This window comes from Ruditapes philippinarum, unplaced genomic scaffold (genome assembly GCF_026571515.1).
Source record: "Ruditapes philippinarum isolate M1 unplaced genomic scaffold, ASM2657151v2 ctg686_1_1_1_1, whole genome shotgun sequence".
In the NCBI taxonomy this organism is placed as follows: domain Eukaryota; kingdom Metazoa; phylum Mollusca; class Bivalvia; order Venerida; family Veneridae; genus Ruditapes; species Ruditapes philippinarum.
In genome coordinates, this window is record NW_026854763.1 from 190,001 (window position 1) to 208,635 (window position 18,635).

The following is an 18,635-nucleotide window of genomic DNA, read 5'->3' on the forward strand; positions in this document are numbered from 1 at the left end:
AGAAAAACCTATGACCCTCCAGGGTGGGGTCAATTTTGACACTTGGGACAAAATTTGTACAACTTTGGTATTGGACCTTCAGATGATACCATAGACCAAATATCAAAGCTCTAGGCCATTTACTTTCAGACCAAAAGAATATTCAAGATTTCACTATATGTATGTAATGAAAATGAATGACCCCCGGGGCGGGGCCAATTTTGACCCTAGGGCCATTATTTGAATAATCTTGATAGAGGTCTACTACACAATGTTTCATGCCAAATATTTAATCTGTAGCCTTTGCCAAATCAGAGAAGAATTTTTTTTTAGATTTTACTATATACATATAAGGAAAAACCTATGACCCCCCGGGGCGGGGCCAATTTTGACACTAGGGACAAAATTTGAACAACTTTGGTAGAGGACCCATAGATAATACCATATACCAAAAATCAAAGCTCTGGCCCATGTACTTTCAGACAAGAAGATTTTTTAATTTTGTGTTTTTTGAAATCCTTTTCTGGCCCTATGACCTACATATGCAACAGACCGGAACCATTTGAACAACTTTGAAAGGGGACCACCCAAGGATCATTTCTATAAAGTTTGGTTGATGTGCAGTCATTGGTTTCAGAGGAGATGTTGTTTTTTGTTGTTTATGTTAAAAGTTGACGGTGCACAACACACAACGACGGACACAGGGCCATCACAATAGCTCACCCTGAGCATTGCTCAGGTGAGCTAAAAATGAACAAAGGGCAAAAGACTACAAATTAGGCAAGGCAGAATTATGTTTTTTTTGCATTGCACTTCTATTCAATGAGATCTATCTATCTATTAAGTTTCGTGATGATATCTTTTATAGTTTCAATGTTATGTCCCGAGTAAATTTCAAAGTGTAAAAATGAACAAAGGCCAATAACTCCAAAATTAGACAAGGCTGTGTTTAGGTTCTTAAGCAAATGATATCTATCTACCTACAAAGTTCCATGTTGATACATGTATCTCTTATAGTTTTAGAGTTATGTCCCGGACAAAAGTAAATATAAACAAAGGGCAATAACTTCAAATTAAGGCAAGGCAGAGTTATGGTTCCTTAGCACTGCACTTCTACCAAATGAGATCTATCTACCTACAAAGTTGATATCTCTTATAGTTTTAGAGTAATCTCCCAGACAAAGTTCAAAGTGTCAAAATAAACAAAGGGCAATAACTCCAAAATTAAGCAAGACAGAGTTATGGCTTTTTAACACTGCGCTTCTACTCAATGAGATCTATCTACCTACAAAGTTTCATGCTGATATCTTTTATACTTTTAGAGTTATGTCCCGGACAAAATTCAAAGTGTAAAAATAAACAAAGGGCAATAATTTGAAATTTAGGCATGGCAGAGTTACGGTTCTTATGCACTGCAAACCTACTCAATCAGATCTATCTATCTGCAAAGTTTCATGTTGATAACTCTTATAGTTTTAGAGTTATGTCCAGGACAAAGTTTAAAGAAAAAAAAGAAACAAAGTGCAATAATTTTAGTCTTAGGCAAGGCAGAGTTATGGTTCTTGTGCACTGCACACCTACTCAATGAGATCTTTCTACCTACAAAGTTGATACCTCTTGTTGTTTCAAAGTTATGTCCCGCACAAGAAAAGAAGACCGAGGGACGAACAGATGGACAAACAAAGCGTCGACTACATGCTCACCCTTGGGAGGAAGGTAGTCTAGTACTGGTGTAATTTTCCAGGAACGATGGTTAGGAAACTACCTGCCTATATGACAGAAATACTGTTGGGAAAAGGCGTAAAATGAAACAAACAAACAAATCATCCTTAGGGAAGCATACAAATAAATTGATAGGCTGATCTCAAAATGGTTCTCTATCCAAAACCCTAAGTATTATCAATGTTGTGTTGTACTTTTTGGCTCAATCCAGATTTCTTCAGACAAATTAGGAACGAAAGCGTAATGGTTACTTTTTTATATTTTTATTTCTTTATTTTTCATATCTCAAATATAGAATTTTACACTATACTGCAACAAAATAGGGTACTATTTATTTCAAATGGCATATCACTTACAAACATCAATTAGATTCAAGAAAACTACTTCACAAAAAATCTGTGAAATTTGACTACTTTAACTTTTGAAACAGTCTTCTCTTACCCTCTAACCACAATGTATGGTAACGAACTTGTATCATCAAGTTCAATTTATACACCTAAATGCTCAAGTTTAATACATGTATTCTATAATTGTGTTTCTATGGTAAAGATAATCAGGGTCTTTTAAAATTCTATTTGAAAGACCATAAGATAACTAAACAGATCTTTAATCAAAGTGACGTGACAGCCCCACTTCCCACATGGTTGTATAAATGTGAAAAGTTAAGATGACAAGAACTTTTTGTCTCTACTGGTACCAACTTGTGACAGTTTTAATTTATTCAGACTGTGCCATGACCAAATGAACGTCATATGGAAGAAGCAGTCTGAGATGTATGACAACATTGAAAACATGACTTCACCAAGATAATGTCATGGTAGGGTATAACACATTGCAGAAAGTATTTTGATAAGGATTAAACTCATAATTTATTCATGTATTTTAAACCTTTCAAAATCCTAATAGTCTTATGCAGACAACCCTTCAAAATTAATATTAGAAATATTCAAGAACAAGACAAATAAAAAGACCAATATATATTGCCAAAAAGTATTATTAAGATTTATTTATATTGTTTTTTACAAATACATGTATGTATGAAAAATTAATTTGCAGAGAGCATAAAAATGACTACACACAATTCAGTTTCCATCTTTGGGTCGTTAATCAACAGTGCAGCACCAAAATTTGTATGTAAGTTTAATTTATTTAAAAAAATTAGGAGAAAAATGCTAAAACCGTTCTCAGGTTTTATAAAAGGGCTTCTATTAAATGAATTTGTGTACATAACTAGCAAATTTGATAAGAAAGATATTCCTCACTTATTATAACACTGAACATGCCCAGAAAAAAATCACACATACCATCATAATTATATCATTAAAAACCCCTAATGCCTCTGGAGAAGACCTTGACCTTTGACCCTGATACATATAATTGGGTCTGGTGGGTAATGTTCATCGAAAAGCAAACACCTCCTTAGTTTGGAGACTGTCCATAAAAGGACTTCTGTATTATGTTCAAAGTTAAAATTTTCTGACAGACAGATGGACAAACAAACAAACGAACCATCCAGGGGCATGGCAATACCAAACAGTTTCCATGTAAGACGGCTGTGGACGGAATTACTTTGTATTTCTTCCAGTTCAAGGGCAATAACTCCCAAAATTCTTGGCAAATAGGAAATGTAAAAGCCATATTTTTTTATAATGGTAAACACATTTATCATATTTGATCAAAGTGCCAACCTTTTCAAATCTTATATTTATATATATGTAAAATGGTTGGACCAGGCCAAAATTTATTGTTTGACTGTTTCCACCATTTCAGCAAGCGGTTCAAAATGCAATATAAAAATAGCTTAATGAAAATGGTTCCTGTTAAACATGATCGTCGTTAATTAAGTGAGGTAACAAATAACTAGTAAATTCAATAACAAATGTAAGCTTCCTTCCCTTAGACAAAGTCCCACCCCACCCATTAACTAATTCCACCTGTAGCACAATGATATAAAATAATACCTAACATTTTAAGAGAGTTATCATCAACATACAAATATATATATTATAAATACAACATTTTATCACAGACAATTTGAACACATGGTATTTCATGGTCATAATTCTAAACATATGGCAACAGTACGTACATACATACATGAACAGCAAATTTTAATAAGAAAGTGTAAATTTTGCGAACATTTCACTAATATGGTGAACAGTTCATAAATCATGTAAACAAAATGTTGAACTTGAGAACATTTGAATAATTATGTTAAAATGTTTACCAATATGGCAAACAGTATGAAAATCTAATAATTTTGTGCACATTTCAAAAATTCACAAAATTACAATTCACATATCTTTACTCACCAATATCGTGAAAAGTTCACAAGTCACTTGTGAACATTATGACAGCATTGTAAACAGCTCATCAATCTTGTGAACATTTTGACATTGTAGTGAACAGTTCACTAAACTCCTCAATATTATGAGAATATTGTGAACAGTCACTAATCTTGTGAACATTATGAAAATATTGCAAACCGTTCATCAAACTTGTGAACATTATTCTTTGGTATAAATGGAAGAAAATAACATACCTTTCAAAGTGCAAAAGAATCATTTCTCATTGATGCGCCAATAGTGTAATAGTAATTTTTTAGCATCTCTTTACACTTTGTTTGTATAAAGCAAATGACGCTATGTCAAATATATGCATGGCAATGCAATACCATTTTTACAGAGTTGGCAAAATCGGCACGGTATGTGATAATATCCTTTTACTTATTGTATATTTCATCATTTGACTAATTTTTATGACAAAATAAAATGGAAATGCACAGCCTTTAGGTTTCAACTAAAAACAAAGAACCAAATAACACTAATAACTTATAATTATTTTACAATTTTCACTTTTAGGAAAATAAATCTCATTTGAAGCATTGTGAAGAAAATTACTAAATTCGCATAACAAATTTTTTGGATATAATCATCTAAAGTAGGACTTGGATGATTTATTGCAATATACCTTAATACTTATATTTGGAAATGCAAATGAAAAACATTATTGTTCAATAACTGGCCTGAAAGTCAAACTTTGCATCACATAAACAAGTAGTAGTTCAAATTCACCACTTGCCTATAAGAATTGTCTGTAACTCTGAGATTCTCCCCTTAATTGTTAGTGTCTGTGCACTTCTCTATCAGAACTGTTTGTAACTTTGACATTACTTTGGAGTAAGCACTTTTCCACAGGTTGTCTGTAACTGTGCATTTCTTTATAAGAATTGTCTTTAAGTGTACTTCTTTGTAACAACTGTCTAAAACTGTGCACTTTTTTTAAAAGAATTGTCCGTAATTGTGCACTTTACAGTAAGAATAATCTTTAACTGTACATTTCTATATAAGACCTGACTGCAACTGTGCACTTTTCTATAAAAATTGTCTGTAACTGTGCACTTTTCTATAAAAATTGTCTGTAACTGTGCAATTTTCTATAAAAATTGTCTGTAACTGTGCACTTTTCTATAAAAATTGTCTGTAACTGTGCACTTCTTTATAAGAATTGTATGTAACTGTCCACTTCTCTATAAGAATTGTATATAACTGCACACTTTTATATAAGAATTGTCTGTAACTGTGCACTTCTTTATAGGAATTGTATGACTTTGTGCACTTTGTATGCAGTTTCTCTGCAGGAATTTTGTGACAAGGTCATGAAGATGTAAGTAGTTTAACTCTCTCATCTTTCATACTGTATATTACAATAAAGTTACATCTGAAAATAACAAAAATCTTTATACTTAAAATCTTTGCCTTGCTGAAGTTGTTTAGAGTTAATGCCAGCATTTTAAAGGCTACTGTTCATTTCTAAGGGTTTTAAAATATGATATCATAAAAAACATAAAATAGTGTTAACATCTACAACAAGAGGGCCATGATGGCCCTGAAGTCGCTCACCTGTATATAGGCCCCCCCAACCCCCCAACGTTGCAGGGCCAATTTAACCCAAGGGCTTTTATTTGAACAAACTTGGTAGACACCCATAAGAAGATGTTTCATGCTAAACATCTAAGCTCTAGCTCATTGGGCTTTTTAAAAGAAGATTTTTTTAAGTTTTTGCTATACACATATAAAGAAAATCAATGACCTCCGGGGAGGGGCCAATTTTGACCCCAGGTCTTTTATTTGAACAAACTTTGTAGACACTTACTAAAAGATGTTTCATGCTTAATATCTTAACTCTAGCTATTTGGGTTTTTTCAAAGAAGATTTTTTAAGTTTTTGCTATACACATATAAGGAAAATCAATGACCCCCGTGGCGGTGCCAATTTTGACCCCAGGGCTTTTATTTGAACAAACTTGGTAGACACCTATTAGAACATGTTTGATGCTAAATATCTTAGCCATAGCTCTTTGAGTTCTTTAAAAGAAGATTTTTTAAGTTTTTACTATATGCATATAGGGAAAATCAATGACCCCCCGGGGCGGGCCAATTTTGACCCCAGGGCTTTTATTTGAACAAACTTGGTAGACACTTATTAGAACATGTTTCATGCTAAATATCTTAGCTCTAACTCTTTTGGTTCTTTAAAAGAAGATTTTTTAAGTTTTTACTATATGCATATAGGGAAAATCAATGACCCCCTGGGACGGGCCAATTTTGACCCCAGGGCTTTTATTTGAACAAACTTGGTAGACACCTATTAGAACATGTTTGATGCTCAATATCTTAGCCATAGCTCTTTGAGTTCTTTAAAAAGAAGATTTTTTAAGTTTTTACTATATGCATATAGGGAAAATCAATGACCCCCTGGGGCGGGGCCAATTTTGACCCCAGGGCTTTTATTTGAACAAACTTGGTAGACACCCATTAGAACATGTTTCATGCTAAATATCTTAGCTCTAGCTCTTTGGGTTCTTTAAAAGAAGATTTTTTAAGTTTTTACTATATGCATATAGGGAAAATCAATGACCCCCCGGGGCGGGGCCAATTTTGACCCCAGGGCTTTTATTTGAACAAACTTGGTAGACACTCACTAGAAGATGTTTCATGCCAAATATCTAAGCTCTAGCTCTTATGGTTTTTTAAAAGAAGATATTTATAGTTTTTTCTTTCGGTTGCCATGGCAACCAGAGTTCTGCATGGAATTAAATTCTTTGAACAATTTTTAATGGTGACCACCAAAGGAACATTCCTGTGAAGTTTGGATGAAATTGGCTTGGTGGTTTATGAGGAGACGTCATTTAAAGTAAAAGTTTACGGACGGACGCCGGACGGACGACAGACGGACGCCGGACGAAAAGCGATCACAAAAGCTCACCCTGTCACTTTGTGACAGGTGAGCTAATAATAGGCACAAAAAATGCATTAACATTATTCTTAAAAGTTGTTATCAATCAAGACTAAAGACAATCTACCAGCTTTATATTCTAGTTACATATTAAATATATAAAAAAATTTTTTTGGGGGGTTGGATTTAACACTGCACCAACACGGTATAGGTCATATCTTGGCTGCAGGAGAAAGACCTCAGATGCCTATTCATGCATTATTTCAGGCACAAATAGGCACCCCAGTACAACCACCTGTGTTCTGTAAACTAGCTGGATAGCTTCCTCACAAAAATGTTTTCATCTAGATTGGATTAAAACACGAGTAGCATCAACACTGTTAAACTTGGCAAACAGTTGCTTGTCCATTATATTATGCCCCAGACTAATTTATCATATGAACTTTTAAAAAATAAAAATAGTCAAATTATTTAAATAAGTATTTATATTTGTTAATAAGGCAAATTAATGCATATTATGAAACTTACTTCTTTTCAAAAACCAGTGTGTAAATTTGGTCAGTTATTTTACTCATATACTTCTTGTATCTAGGCAATCTGAAAAGAAAAGGTTGTACTGTGATAAATACTGCCCATTCTTCTTTGTCAAATAATAAAGCATAAAATACAATTCAATAAACACGATTTTCTTACTATTAATTAATATAAAAGCTTTATTTACTCTTGTTTAATCCTAACACTGCTAAATTTGTGAAATGGACATGCCCTACTTTGAATCAGGACCTTCCCATTGCTGATGCAAGGGGGTTTTGATACCAAATTGTCTCTGTTAAGCAGGCTACAGTATATAATAATGACAGATTGCACAGATGTTCATGCTTCAAGTATCTTACACTGGCTGCTAGTACAGTCAGAAATAATTAGCTTAATGGTAACCATTTACAACTGTAATTATGGTCTGTTGAGTTTCCGCTAAACAGTTATCTTAGAAAGTCTGGCTCTATACTTATGGAAAAGCCATTTAAAGTCATTTAATGCTGCTAGCATTCAGGTAAATGACAGATAGTTTACGTCTGTTATCATCTTTCTTATACATGTATACCCAAAACTGGACTTAAACCAATCTGAACAGACTTAAGGGCAATTAAAACAGAACCAGTCTAAGGCCTTTGTGGTCAATTCCTAATTGTGTCAAAACTCTGAACCCGTGTTAAATAGCCAATAAACACAACTCAGACCAATATCATTTAAGCAAACCATTTCCCTAATTTCTTACAGGCAAGTAAGAAGCTGACAATAAATTTAAGAATACCTGACTTATGCCAAAATATCTTCATGCTTATAAAATTTAGGTTTCAAAAATATAACAAAAACTCACTTTTCTATAACAGAACCAATACTGGCTTCAAAATCTTTTTCTGTAGAATCAACCTGAAAGTTAACGATTAAACCTTATTGCAATTAAAAGATTACCATTTAAAAATATCTTTCAATATCTGGTTGAGTGGTGTGAACCATTTGTGTCCTATCTTATACTGAGTTGGTTGTTTAATTCAACACGAGTGCTTGAAATAATGCACAGAGTGGTATTTAAAATAATGATTCACCAGTAAAACTGTTAAAACCCCACTATATGATCTATTAATGTCTGTGTGACTTAAAACTGATATACAGGTATAAGAGTATTTATAGTTACCTCTAAGAAGGCAGACAGTACTTTTATGGCAGATCCAGGTAAATCTACTGCTATAACTTCTATACATTTCATATGTAACCATGGAAAACATGTGTTCACTTGAGACACAATCTGAAAAGACAGGAACAAGTTAGATGAGTATAATCTATTGGTTTAACAAAGAGATGATTAGAGAGCAAATAGAAGGGTGTCCCACCCTGCCCCTATTTCAGTCTGCCCTATTGCCCCTTAAACATCGCCCTGTTGCACTTCGATGCACCCTGCTGCCCACTTGTTTATATATTCATACCATAATGTGTCAACACCAAAATGAGTCAATCAGATATCAGTTAGAATGACACGCTAAAGTATGAACTTCAACACTTTGTAGCCTAATATAAGCAGTCATAAGTGGTATCTGATCCTAAAATCCAAAGTTAAAAAGGAGCATAACTCCAAAGATATTGCTTTTAGAATTAAGACCCTTGTCTGATAATACTGAATGCTAAACCGTACCTAAAATGACTAATGGACATGTCCAGCTATGAAATTAGAATGTGAGAGATATTTACATCAAAATGAAAGGATTCTGCAGCCTGGGCAGGCTGGATTTGCTCTATATTGGTGGCATAGCCTAGTCAGTACTTTTTTATTTTGGTCGGGTTTTACCTCGCACCAACACAGTAAAGGTCATTTGGCGACTTAAGCTTTAATGGTGAAGGAAGACCTCAGGATCCCTTCCATGCATTATTTCAGGCATGAAAGGGCACTTGAGTCGAATCACCAACCTTTTGAAAGCTAGCTGGATAGCTTTCTTACTTAAAAGAATCCAAAGTCAGTATTAGAACCCACAGTGATGACGGGCAAGTGGTTTGAAGTCAACATCCTTAACCACTCAGTCATGGATGCCCCACTTTAAGTTTTTTATGACAAATATCCTTATATAACAAATATCCTATATTCATTTATGTTTACCTGTGCCTCTTGCTTTCTCCTATAGTTTGTTGCCAGTTTCGATTCTTGTGGTATAAAATTGAAGTTCCAAGTAACATTACTTCCTCCCGTAGACTGGGACACATTTTCTGAGTGTGAGATATTTGACTGGTTCTGTTTACTTCCTGTTGTCTGGCTTATTGACTTTGGTTCCCTGTAATCAAATCATAATGGTAACAAGGCATAAATACACATGCTTTAAGACAAGCATAAGATAAGTTTTGTCAGTGAAAACAGGGGCATAGCCATGTCATTTTTAGTTCTCACTAATTACCTCTAGAGGAGTTCTCAAACTTATATATAACTCATTAATTATAATGCTTATTACAAAAATTTCAAATTTTGGAAGAAAAAATAACGTAAAAACTTACGTTTCTGAAACTTGAAGTCTCTGCTGGAGGAAATCTACCAGATTTGACGCTGAAATAACTTTCTCTGTAATCTTCTCCTTCTCTATTGATCTCACCTGAAGTAAAGAAATTTATTTTAAGCTTTTCAGTGGATTACTGATTCATCCGTGAAAATTATATTTGATAATTTCACAGTGAAAATTATCAAAAAATAATTTCACACTTTTCAATGAAAAAACTTCTTTTTCTCAATATGGTATCTCAATTTTATTTTTGCGGCTATGCCACTCGTGAGAATACTGTTTTTAAAGCCCACTCGATGAAATAAAATTTCATCTTACATACAAACAAATATCCACTATAACATATAACTTTCATTTAATCTTGTGAAATAGATTTCAGTGTAAAAATATTGACAATATAGTGCCTGGTCAGTGTGCAGGGATGTGCTTGCTGGCATGGCTCTATAAAGAAAACACAAGTCATAAAGTTGCCAATAACCAAAAAGTTTTTGTTTTTTTGTTGGATTTGGTTTTACGTTGCATCAACACAGTATACATGTACATCAAATGGTGATTTTCCAGCTTTATTAGTGGAGGAAGACCTCAGGTGCCCTGCAGGCAAAAACCAGCACCTGGGTAGAACCACTGATGTTCTGTAAACTAACAGGCTACCTTTCTCATGAAAGAATCCGAAGACGAGGCTCAAACTTTCAGCCGTGAAAGACAAAAAATTAGTACCATCATAAAATAGCAACCTTACATTAGATATAGTGCTGTACAGCAACCTTTTATTAGATGTGAGTGTTTTAATATAACCTATCTTGTATTGTAGGAGAAGAGAAACATTTAAAAATCTGTATGCAAATCATTAAATTTCATCCAATTGTAAAATGTTAGAAAGGTCATAACTTCTACATAACAAGAGCCACCGCCGGGCGGGGGCAACGCTCGACTTTTTACTTTCTCTAAAAGCAAACAAAGAAATGTTTGAACAAAATCTTAACGTTTCCTTTTTATAAAATTAATCGGTCTGTCTTGTCACATTAGTTTTGTCTATATATTTTGTATATATAAATATACTAATTTATATATATAGAGAGAGACACGCAATTCTATAAATAGAAAAATTCTATAAATAGAAACACACAATTCTATAAATAAAAAATTCTATCAATAGAAACACACAATTCTATAAATAGAAAATTCTATAAATAGATACACGTGGTGGAGTCACTTGGTGACACGTAGTGGTGTCACGTGGTGGAGACACGTGGTGGGGTGACGTGGTGGAGTCACGTGGTGGTGTCACGTGGTGAAGTCATGTGGTGGTGTCATGTGGTGGTGTCATGTGGTGAAGTCACGATAAACAACAAGGTCTTGTCCTTAAGAATATTCTGTTATAATATGAAGTTGATCCCTTCAATAATAGCAAAGTTACAGCCAGTTACAGCCGAAACAATGAAAATTTCAATAATTTGAATTTCAAAGTCAAGGTCATTAATGAGTGAAATTCAAGGTCAGTCGGGTTATTTTTAAGGGTTATCCTTGAAGATTATTATGTTCAAGTTTGAAGACAATCCATTCAAAAATTACAAAGTTACAGCCAATAATAGCCAAAAACATAAAAATTTCAATAATTTGACCTTCAAAGTCAAGGTCATTTATGAGTGAAGGTCAAGGTCTGTCTGGTTATTTTTAAGGGTTATCCTTGAAGATTATTATGTTCAAGTTTGAAGACAATCCATTTAGAAATAACAAAGTTACAGCCAATAACAGTATGAACAAGCAAAATTTGGACTTTTAACCTTGAAGGTCAAGGTCATTTTTGGATGAAGGTCAAGGTAAGTGTGGTCTACTGAAAGGTCTTGTCCCAAGGGTTGTTGTGGCCAAGTATGAAGACAATACACCAAGAAATAAAAAAGTTATGATCCAGGTACGCCGCCGCGACTTATCATAGCAATACCTCTACTTTAAAAAAAAAAAAAAAAAGTCGAGCTAAAAAGGAGGAATGAAAAAATTCGAAAAAGTCAAAGACAGACGGATATGTTGCCACTACTCTGTAAAGGTGACACAAAAATAACTTATAGACTAACCCTGACATTAGATCCTTCAGAATCTTTCAGAATGACTAGATTAGATATACCATGTGCTCTACAATAATCCTGAATCTCTTCCTGACCCTACAAAATAAAACATGTGTTATTCAAATATAGTACATAGCACCATTCCTCCTCTCATATCAATTATTGGGTTACTTCCCTAGGTCAGTTTACTGGACCATAAATAACATGTTGACTGGAATTAGAATAAGATGCCTTGACCCTTACTATGTGAAATATCTTAAATGGACTTGTCCATTTTTACAATCACAACAAAGCATCTATGATTTTTAGGTAAAATTTAATTAAAAGTATTGACTGAATAGTGAACAATGCAGACCATGTTCAAATGGCGGCATGTATGTCAAAAGACATGACTAACTCCATTGTTTACATTTTCTTACTTATTTGCATAGGTAATTGATACTGTCTTAACAATGGGGTTAATCACACATTAAAGAGAATTTTTAAATCATTAATGCTACGATAACAAATCAACTTGTTTATCAGTTCAATCTGAAACAGTATGTCAAGGAACTGTCAAACAAATATGACTTAAATTATTTTCTTTATAAAATGAACATAAAACTGAGTAATAAAGCATGTCAATGCAAGACTGGTGTTACCGCAAAAATAAGGTACGCAGAAATTCAAGATCCCCTTGTGTTTTAACAAAAAATCACAGAATATTTAACTTGAGGAAATAAGTACTTATACAATAAATGATTTACCTCAAGTGTTTCATGTTTAATTTCAGTTTTAAGTCCAGCACCCCATAGCTCCTTCACTAGATTCATTCTCTCTTTCTCCATTGGTTTATGTCCTATTGTACACACCAACACATCGTAGGCACTCGGAGGCTGAAACTGTAACATATAACCAAACCTAGAAAGTTGTCATTAGCTCCCTTGACCTACTTTTGCATCAGACATACATCTACCATACTAATTAGACAAATGACTATAATCACCACAATGAGAAAAGTACATGCCTATAACTAGCCACCATACTGATGAGAAAGAAGATTCTATATCTTACCTCTGGTTGATCTAACATTGCCGAGACAATCTTCTCAAATGCAATACTAACACCAACAGCTGACTGTTTTGTTACGCTTGGCGTTAATATACTGTGACGTGGCTCAAACTTTTCTATCTGAAATAAGAACCAACAACTGAACTTTAAAACGTATAGAAGATGCATAATTTACTAGCTATATTAAAATAACAAATACTATTGTTTTTGATTTTAATGCCAGAATTTATTTACTGTTGCTGAACAATTATTAATTCACATAATTTATAACAACAAGAATTATACCTTAAGGAAATAGTGGTCAAGTGGATAAGGTGTCTGCCTCTCATCATAGGGTCATGGGTTTAAGAGACATTATGCTCTTATTTTCATGGTCAAAGTGAACTGAATTGACTTTATATTTGAAAAGATTGACTGTCAAAATGGTGTTTGACCAACAGTTGATATTGGAAAATGTTTAGGATAAAATTATAAATCTGTCTAAAATTTAAAAAAAAAAAGACTGCCCCACTCTTTTTATAAACTAAGCGTTATAGGTAAATCCTAATGAATATTTACAGAAATTTTTGTTTGGATCTGTGAGTTATTTATTGTTTATGCAAACTTAATTATTAAATTAAAAGTAATTATTGCAAAATGAAAAGTTATTTTGACTTTCACCCATTCACTATATACGCTTGGATGGGTATAATGTCACTTTAAGCTCTACAGAGGTAAAGACCATTTTTCTGGTTAGTTTTAAACTCAAGAGTGGTTTAATTAAGTAACAAGTTACAAGCTTAAATAATTAATGTTTAAATCAGGAATTATACTAAACTTACCAGAACATCATATCTGCCCCCAGTAGCTATAACTTCTGAGACAGTTTTCTTCTTCCTTATCATGTCTACAGCCACTTGAAATGTGACACGATTATACATTTGTAAACTGTATATCCAACCTAAATTCACTTTAACCTGTAATTATTAATATATTGTTAAAGTAATAAATTGTGAAATTACAAAAGGGAACAATCAGTTTAAGTTGGATTAAAGGTCAATAAGTGACAAAATCATATATTTTCATATCAAACAGTCTCATAGATTAACAGTTATTCCCTTTTATCCCTTTTTATTGAAAGCATGGAGATATACACAGGGCTAAAAATCTACAATACTCAATTTAATTGATGAGTTATACAAAGGGCTGTAAAACAACTATTTTTGGGTTTCTCCTTTCCTCGTTATCATTGATTTAGGGTTTAGTGACATTTTAGCAGTATTTTAGTCTAAACCCAACAACTAGACATTGTACTAATCTGGTATTTCCCAAGATTTTTTTTTTGTTGGGTTTTATGTCAGACCAACACAATTTAGGTCATATGGCGACTTTCCAGCTTAACTGTTGGAGGAAGACCTCAGGTGCTCTCTGTACACTATGTCAGGCATGAACAGGCATCTGAGTAGAACCACCGATGTTCCGTAAGCTAGCTGGACAGCTTCTGCATGTTAAAGAATCCAAAGTCCCTTTTCAGATTCGAACCCAGAGTGGTAAGGGGCAAGTGGTTTGAAGTCAACAACCTTAACCACTCCGCCATGGAGGCCCCCTTTTGCCCAAATAACCCCCTTATTCCACAAGTAACTGCCAACATCTCTGAAAGAATGATACACAACAAAAATATGGATAGGTGGAATACCACATATCCCTGTCTACAACATTTAGATAATACAGTACGCTCAGCGCGGCTTTTTCAAAACCCGCATGACCCCGCGGATGAGGTTTACCGCGGACGAAAATCGGCGGCTGAAACCGTTTCCCCCGCGGAACGCAGTGGTAAATTGCGGAGGAACGCGGCGGTCAAACACCGGTCAACGCGGTGGAAACCTTAAATTTTAAAAATTAATTACTGTATTTAAACATCAGTATACGTACGTACATGTACTGTAACATGTACTGTACATATACATGTAACTATATGTAAAATTTGTTTGTTTTCTTTCTTTTTTGTTGTAATAAAAGTACATGTACAAATGCAGTGTTTTTCTTGTTCTTCTTCTTGTTATTGTGTTGGGTAATGTATAATATGTATTCGACATCAAGATAAATCATTGTCGTCGCAACTTCATGGTAGTGAGAAACTTGAAGTCAAATAATGAAAAATTCGGCATATGACATTTTTGAAAAAGATACAACAATTTATATGCCAGCTTTTGTTTCTTATTTAAAAACTTTGAAAACGTAACCCTCAACAATTTTATTCAGGCAATATTCCAGGACGTCTCTTTCAATTGTCAGATGCGTTTTACTGTTTCTGTTTATTTGCATGTTGATCATAAAGTCTTATATTTTATTTGGAACATTAAAAGAAAGCGTTTATTATTAAATGATATTCTTGATTTATCTAATTACAGGTGTGAGCGTAATGTATATGTTTTGAAGTTTGTATCAACTGTTGAAGTTTATTTTCATTTTTGTTTTAGTAGTTTGTTTGCTTGTTTTTTTTTATTTTTTTATAGATTTTTTTTGCAGAATTTTGTTAAACTTGACGTTATACTTTTGTTTTTTTATTATAAACAGTATGCATGTACATACATGTATATAAGGCAAACGAGCACATGGCAGTTATTTTCTAAGAACTTCCATCGACCGATTTTCAAGTTAAAAATATTTCATTTTAATTTTATCTTAAGATATTATTGTTCATAGGAAAAATAGTATTTGTAGACAACATGTAGTTTTAAGTACATACAATTGAACGTAATTGTCTTTGCTTTCTTGTATTTATTATATTAAGTTTTCATTGAAATTTTTCAATAAGGTCAGCATCTCTCTGTGAAACCTTTTTACACTCACTCACTTTTGACTCGATCTCGTCTGGGTTAAATGACCCATTCAGATACTGGCGAATCCAATAGTTAATGTTTTGTCTGGAGAAACTCCTTTAGACTCTAAATTCCTCTGAATTTGAATATTTTTCAAACCACTTGTGTACAGCCGTACAATTTCAAGTTTATCAAAATGTGTCACTTTAACCATTTTTAAGTTTACATTATACGACCTTTTTAAACTTTATTTATATAAAGAGCGATGTAACTCACAATTAATTTATATAAAGAGCGATGTAACTCACTTAATTGTAAACTTACACGTTATAAAGATAAAAGTCTTAACTCATAGAAACTAATAGAAAACTAATTACTAAAGACGCAAATTAAATTTAAAGCATTTAAAGAACTCTCTTTGTGTAGCACAAACGAATTATGAACATTTATGTATAATACTACTATTTAAATACATATTAAGTAGCGGCGACATGTCCCCTTTTCACACATACAATATCTGACAATATAGAAAATATGACAATATACAATATCTGACAATATACAATATCCGACAATATGTGACACGATGGCAAAGAGAACCTTTTTGAATTTGTGTCAAATATATATACGGTATGTACAGTATACATAAACTTTTTGGCAAGTGTCATGCACATTTCTCATGTCCATTTTCGACGGGTTTTTTACTGTAAAAAAAAACACAAACAAACAAGTCTACCCGTTTTTAAAGAATATAATTGCATACAAATAAAATCTTATAGATGGTTTAAATATCTTTTTCTTTTATTTCTAATATATGTACATGTATTTTATTTATGTCCTGTCTTGTATTCACACTCATCGACCTCTTACAGGACATGTACTGTAGCGTCAGTCATCATTGAGAAATCAGCACAAATGTCCTTTTTTTTTACTAAGTATCATATTTCTGGCTCCCATATAGTTTAACAGCAATAATACTTATAGAACCACAAGGAATGAACAAGTAAAGATGACAGTGATAAATGACGATTTCAGTTGTAAAAATATTGGTATGTGGACGAATAGTTTTGTGGACGTTTATAACAAAAATATTAAAAACAACAACAAAAACAGGTACAGCTGTAATTATTTTTATTTCAAATTCCGTTCAAATAATTTAACGTATAATAATATTTAAGGAGACGATTGTGGTCAATTTTCAAGTCATTGTGTAAAAAATATGAAGTTAAAAAATAATAAAACGTCTATTATTTTTGGAGGTTAATTCATACTGACCAACTGACCATGGCGTTCCCCCGCGGGAAACGGGTGACTGATTTTATCCATAAATGAAGAACGGTCGTCAGAATTTTGTCTGCGGTGGAAACAACTGAACACAGGGGATCGCGGGGAAATTAGGCTTCTCATCGCGGACGAACCCCCGCGTTTGTCCGCGATAAAAAAAAATCGTCCGCGGTGGTATCGCGGAAAAAGCAAAACCCGCGGTGAGCGTACTGTATATGACATATAGATAATAGAGCATATTAAACGATTATTCCCAGATATATCATAGATTATTGAACTTTACTTACCGGGAGCTTTAATCCAAGATGTTGAGCTTTTGTAAAGACAGCCTCTATCTCATGTAAACCTTGCTTTGCCAGGGAACCAGCCTGTATTAGATATTCATGTATATAAATTATTTACTTTCTTTTGTTGGGCTTTTATCTGTTTGATAAATTTGTATAATGAACTTGGTCATGGTGTGACAATAAGATTTCTGTGTTAAAATTTGGCAAGTTGCACAGATTCATTTGGCTCTAAATTGGAGGTATAGGTCTTTAAATACTATAAATATCACTTCAAGAGTTGAGTCCTATTAATTCTGTTGTGGTAATTTGAACATTTCTTAGCTGATGAAAATGCTCTATTTTGCATTATTAAAGTCACAAGTTGCCAATGACTTTTTCTAAAACTGTTAGTTTACTTAGTCAACAGGTTAATACACGATCAAAGTTTTTAATAATGAAGTTATAAGATTGCTTTCTTACCTAACATTTTTTGTTTGTTTTTCAGAAAATAATTATGTTATGAGCGGCACAATAATTCAATTTCAAAACTGTAAATAATCAATATTTAATTAAGGATGTCCTAGTAAAACAGATGGTAAATCACAAATTGTTACACACCTGTCCTTTTGTTTTTGTGATCATTCTAAGCATACTGTCAATTTTACTGAAATCTCCCTCCGTGTCCATCAGAGTGAGTAACATAGACACTGATTGGTCAGATATTGACAACGTAGATAACAATTTCTGACGAGACTTACTGTCCTTCTGCAATATAAAATTATAAAAATGGGTCAAAGACAGAAATGGCCAGGTTGCATTTGTATACCAAATATCATGATGATGTTACAAAAAATTTCTACCATTGACCATTAATGTCCAAAAAATTAAACTAAGTCATTAAACAGGGAGTGGATGAGCAACAGACCTGAAATTGTATCCCACAGTGTTTATGCAGTATACCAAATATCAATAGGCTATGATAAGTAGTTGCTGAGAAAACTGTTACAAAAATATTTTCACCTCCATTCTGCTGCCCGACATTCACCATACTATAACCTGGGTTTGCATCTGTGCAACCCGGCCAAAAATGATGTTCAGAACATAAAAAAAATTGTCATTTTGAGGGTTACATGGGTTCTTTAAACCAAATGCGCCAAACACGCATTGAAATTCGAGTCGATAAAAAGTCCAG

General features: G+C 33.4%; 1 protein-coding gene across 1 annotated transcript in view; it reads right to left on the minus strand.

The window, feature by feature from the left end:
• Positions 1–3,606: 3,606 nt before the first annotated feature.
• The window catches only part of LOC132740958 (eIF-2-alpha kinase GCN2-like), a 63,238-nt gene continuing 48,209 nt past the window's right edge, over positions 3,607–18,635 (minus strand). Inside the window, exons 30-41 of the mRNA XM_060729018.1 lie at positions 18,062–18,208; positions 17,465–17,545; positions 13,914–14,048; positions 13,096–13,212; positions 12,789–12,923; positions 12,052–12,138; positions 9,978–10,072; positions 9,589–9,760; positions 8,635–8,745; positions 8,317–8,369; positions 7,467–7,535; positions 3,607–5,421 (exon numbers count right to left, since the gene is read on the minus strand). Of these exons, the coding sequence (XP_060585001.1) occupies positions 5,358–5,421; positions 7,467–7,535; positions 8,317–8,369; positions 8,635–8,745; positions 9,589–9,760; positions 9,978–10,072; positions 12,052–12,138; positions 12,789–12,923; positions 13,096–13,212; positions 13,914–14,048; positions 17,465–17,545; positions 18,062–18,208 (1,266 nt within the window). The 3' untranslated portion in view covers positions 3,607–5,357. The remainder of the gene's footprint in view (positions 5,422–7,466; positions 7,536–8,316; positions 8,370–8,634; positions 8,746–9,588; positions 9,761–9,977; positions 10,073–12,051; positions 12,139–12,788; positions 12,924–13,095; positions 13,213–13,913; positions 14,049–17,464; positions 17,546–18,061; positions 18,209–18,635) is intronic.